The sequence below is a fragment of the Zalophus californianus genome, chromosome 13, assembly GCF_009762305.2.
Source record: "Zalophus californianus isolate mZalCal1 chromosome 13, mZalCal1.pri.v2, whole genome shotgun sequence".
Taxonomy (NCBI): domain Eukaryota; kingdom Metazoa; phylum Chordata; class Mammalia; order Carnivora; family Otariidae; genus Zalophus; species Zalophus californianus.
The window spans coordinates 35,993,492-35,998,539 of NC_045607.1; the positions used below are offsets into that span (position 1 = coordinate 35,993,492).

At 46.4% G+C, this 5,048-nt stretch overlaps 1 protein-coding gene across 1 annotated transcript; it reads left to right on the forward strand.

Annotated features, from left to right (window-relative positions):
- The first annotated feature begins 3,699 nt into the window (after positions 1-3,699).
- Positions 3,700-4,659, forward strand: LOC118356203 (olfactory receptor 2S2-like). The gene has a single exon (XM_035723655.1). The coding sequence runs from the start codon at positions 3,700-3,702 to the stop codon at positions 4,657-4,659; it is 960 nt and encodes a 319-aa protein (XP_035579548.1).
- Positions 4,660-5,048: the final 389 nt, after the last annotated feature.

Sequence of the window (5,048 nt, forward strand, 5' to 3'; positions counted from 1 at the left end):
AAAATTGAACAAGTATAACAATATAACATAATAAAGTTATGTGAATGTGGTCTCTCTCTCAAGGAATCTTACTGTACTGGACTTCCCCTTCTTCCTGTGGCGATGCAAGATGATAAAATGGTCACACGATGAGCTGAACTGAGGTAAGTGATCTTGGCATTGAGATGCAACATAAGGCTACCCTTGACCTTGTGACCATATGTCAGAAAGGCCAACTTCTGCTCCAAACCACAGTTGGGGTGCTGGCAGGGCCAGAACTGAAATTTTGGAAAGCAAAATGTTGGTAAGGGGAATTACTGTATGAGAATTTTTTTCCCTGAACACAAAGTAAATTCTGCCCATTGTATTAGAAAATTTGATAATATTGAAGAGGCACAAAGCGGAATCCCTTCCCCTACTGATTTCCCTAAAATGTCTTTTCAGTCACTCTTATCCAAATATATTGTTTACCTGACTGAAATCAGACAGTGTGTACAATTTTGTGTTCTCACTTTTATCATTGAAGTGTAATGATCTGCTAGTGTAAAAATTATAAATGTAATTTAAATGTCTAATATTCCATTATATGAAAGGGCACCATTAGGCATTTATTGATAGACAGTTATTTTGTTTCCTATATTCATTCACCAATACTGTTGTGATGCAGGCTTTTATTGAGAGATACTGACCATCAACTCTCATTGATCATTTAGAATTTTCTTCCAGAGGTTGAAATGCTGAGTTATGTGCATTTTCCAAGTATTTCCTTTTGCTACACAAGCTGTTCTCCAGAGAGGCCATATGACAATGCATGGGCTCTGGACTACATTCCTTTTCTCAGCTGCCTGTTGGCTCCATGGATAAGTAGTGATCAGGCCACAAGCAAGGCCCTAACCCTGGGACAAGCTGAGGTTTCACACTTGCAGCATGTAGCCACAAAGGTAAAAATTTCCCTTCTTACATAGCTCTCACAGGCTGACTTCTGTCCACCTGAGGCTATAGGTGGTCAGAACTCATGTTTCCTTCCATCCCGAGTCTCCTCCAAAGCCTGACACAGCACTATTTCCGGCTGGCATATCTTGATGAGAAACCAAGCATTCAGATCTCCCCTTCACACACACACACACACACACACACACACACTCTCTCTCTCTCTCTCTCTCTCTCTCTCTCTCTCTCACACACACACACACACACACACACACAACACAGGAGGGGGCTGTCACCTTCACCCAACTGCTCCTGTCTAGTGAGGACAGTGCTGGGCAGTCCACGACAGAGTTGAGATTCCCTGGGAAGCACCTGTTCTGCCTTTTCATGATGCACATGAGGAAACTGAGGCCTGGGGACTTGCTCAAGCTATACAGAATATCCACGTCATGGGCAGGGGCAGGTCCCACAGCTCTGGGCTCAGTGCCCAAGATCTTCCTAGCCATTCAGTTCATTCCAGTTGAACCAACTTTCATTCAGCAACTTTGCCACGGCGGGCACTAAGGTCTTCCTCAGCTGCAGCTCTCACGTGGGTCAAATCCTGTGTATCACTCATGCCCATAACACACTGTTCATGGGAAGAAGCTTCTGTGTGCACGGCTCTGTCTCATGGGAGTGGAAAGGATGGCTTCTCTAACAGAAGCCACTCTCCTTGGCCTCTCCAACCACAGCATAACTTTGTCACTGTTGAATCCTGCTTGTGACACTGCCATGTTTACTTTGGCTTTTCTGGGAAAAGGGAGGGGCTGGGAGAGCCACTGGGAAGAATGGGAGATAAGTTGGGGCAGAATGTCTTGGTGAAGCACCCAGCGTGGGCCTGCACTGAGCAAAGGGGAACACCCCCGTGTGCTGAATTGAGGGACGGGGGAAGGGTCATGGCCTTGCACAGAAAACACAATGGAACCCCTGGTTGCATAATGGGAGAGGCCTCCCCTGGCTTAGATCAATGCTTCTTTGCTGGCACAATTTGTACCCCCTTCTCCTCCCAGAAACATTTGGTAACGTCTGGAGACATCTTTGGTGGTTACAACTCAAGGAGCAGGTGCGACTGGCAGCAGGTGGGCAGAGGTCAGGGATGACGCTAAACATCCTATCATGCACAGGACAGCTCCAAACAACAAAGAATTCTCCAGCCCCAAATGTCACTGGTGCCAAGGCTGACAAAGTCTGGGTTCAATGTAGGGCGGAAGCTACTCTGCCTGACAATGTATCTGACATAAACTCCTACCATGACTGAAGCAAGAGCATGCTGGACAATGAGACAGATCAGCGAACACACAGAGTTGGTACTGGAGAGACAGACTCTCTTAAACATCTGTGCGAGAGAGTGAGTCTGCTATTTGGTGGAAAGAACTCAGATTTGGAGGCTGTGATCCAACCCCACCTCTGTCATTCAGTCTTAAGAACCAAATCTTTGGCTCCTCTGAGATTTGGTTACTTTTACTTATACAACTTGAATGATAATATCTTCTCCGTGGGGTGTTTCAAAGAATATGGCAGAGAATAGATGCTCATCAATATTACCCACTCATCATCTATCCTACACACACACACACACACACACTCACGTATGTACACACACCACTGGAATAAGAAAGAGCTATAGAAATATTACAAATGAGGATTCTGAATACAGAGTCTGGCAATTGTAGCTAAGAGTCTGGAAATCCTCTACACAAAGGCATGCAAGTCTTCCCGTAAGCTAGCTGCTTGTGTGGAACACAATAATGGAGGCAGAGAGCCAGAATATTACACAAGAATAAAGTATAAACACAAAAGAACAAAGAGAAAACATTCCCTAGTCACCCTGGCTAAGACTTCACCAATATTCTAATGAGCTGGGATTAGATGTTAATGCCATGTATCCTGCTATCTGATAACTATGGTCAGCCTGGTTGTTAAGAATTGAGTTAACTGGTCAGTAAGCTGCATGGCTGTCATCCCATAGTGTGGGTTCACTCACTCCAATTACTCCTTCTGTGGACTTCATAAAGTTCTTCCCCATGAGGGAACCTCCCCCACATATTGCCTTTAATATGTATTAAAGTAGGCAGATCCCAATTCTGACAACAGTCAAGTCTGTGTTGCTGAGGGTGGGCAGACTAAGGAAGTATCCCTCACATGGTTGAATCTTTACCTAGGCTTTATTCTGTCTGGATGTGGATTAAGGCTTTTCAACAAGTTCCTTCCAAATGTAATCACAGTTTAAAGGAGCTTGAAACTTTGGTAGTTGTAAGAATTGGATCAGCTTGGGGATTCCCCTCTCTGAGAATCTAAGAAAGCCCAGATTAAATGAAATTTCAATGCATTTGCATCAAAATGAAACAATTTACAGCATTTTCCAATGTTCATCATAAAACAGAGGAAAAGCCCTCCTTGACTGGGATTAGCTCTGCTGGGCTCAGGTTCTATCTCTATCAACACCTTGCTCTGAAGACTCGGACAGGTCACTTCCCCTCTTTGGGCCTCAGTTGCTTTTATGGGCAATGAGAGAAAACCCCTCTCAAACAGCTGGCTGCAATATTTGTAAGCTCTCTTCCAGCCTCACCTTCTCTCATCTAAGAGCTAAGCACACTCCTACTTACTGTCTCTTTCAGTCATTTATCTCTCATACACATATGCTCTCCTATCATGTAGCACGGAGTGATGGTGTACCAGATGCCTGAGACTCTTCTCAAGAAAGCTTCCTGTGCTACTTTTGTACTTGGCTGACGACAGAAGGGATAGCACATGCAAAAAGCCAACTGGTCCTCCCCTGTGGCAGAGTTCATTATCCTGGGACTCTCAGCCCACCCAAGGCTGGAGAAAACGTTCTTTGTGCTCATCCTCCTGATGTACCTGGTGATCCTGCTGGGCAACGGGCTCCTCATCGTGGTGACCCTCCCTGACTCGCGCCTGCACACGCCCATGTACTTCTTCCTGGGGAACCTCTCCTTCCTGGACATCTGCTACACAACCTCCTCAGTCCCTCTAGTCCTGGATGGCTTCCTCACTCCCAGGAAAACCATCTCCTTCTCTGCCTGTGCTGTGCAAATGTTTCTCTCCTTTGCCATGGGAGCCACAGAGTGTGTGCTTCTGGGCATGATGGCATTTGATCGCTATGTGGCCATCTGTAACCCCCTTAGATATCCTGTGGTCATGAGCAAGGCTGCCTACGTGCCCATGGCTGTCAGCTCCTGGGCCATTGGTGGTACTGCTTCTGTGGTACACACATCCTTGACAATTCAGCTGCCTTTCTGTGGGAACAACGTCATCAACCACCTTGCGTGTGAGATCCTGGCTGTCTTGAAGTTGGCCTGTACTGACATCTCCATCAATGTGATCAGCATGGGGGTGACCAATGTGATCTTCCTGGGGGTCCCAGTTCTGTTCATCTCTATCTCTTATGTCTTCATCATCGCTACCATCCTGAGGATCCCCTCGGCTGAGGGGAGGAAGAAGGCCTTCTCCACCTGCTCTGCCCACTTCACTGTGGTGGTCGTCTTCTATGGGACCTTACTTTTCATGTATAGGAAACCCAAGTCTAAGGATCTCCTGGGGGACAACAAAGTAGACCTTTCAGTCAAGCTCATCCCCCTCTTCTACGGGGTGGTGATTCCCATGCTCAACCCCATCATCTACAGCCTCAGGAACAAGGATGTGAAGGCTGCTGTGAGGAACTTGACGGCTCAGAAATGCTTCACCCAGTGATGGAGGGCTCCTCTGTGGTTCTCACCCTACGCGAGAAAGACTTTCCATCATTATAGCTGCATTCAAAAGACAAGTCTAGTTATCCAGAATGCTCTCTTGCTCTTCAGTCCTTTTTCAGAGAATGCTTATCTTTTCAGAGCGTATCTACTGAGTTTTGGCCATATATCTGAGAGTTTTGACAGACACCAGACAATAAATCTCTAACTGAATACACAAAGACATTCTGAGCACATGCTAAAACTGAGGAGAGAGGAACCACGAGAGCAAGCTGAATGGCCTGTACTCTGTCTAAGCTACACAGTCAGTACACAGAGGGGAGAGGGCGCTCCCAGCACTGTTGCCATCCCTCTTGGATTCCCCACGAGAGTCACAGGAACAAGGAGGAAGTG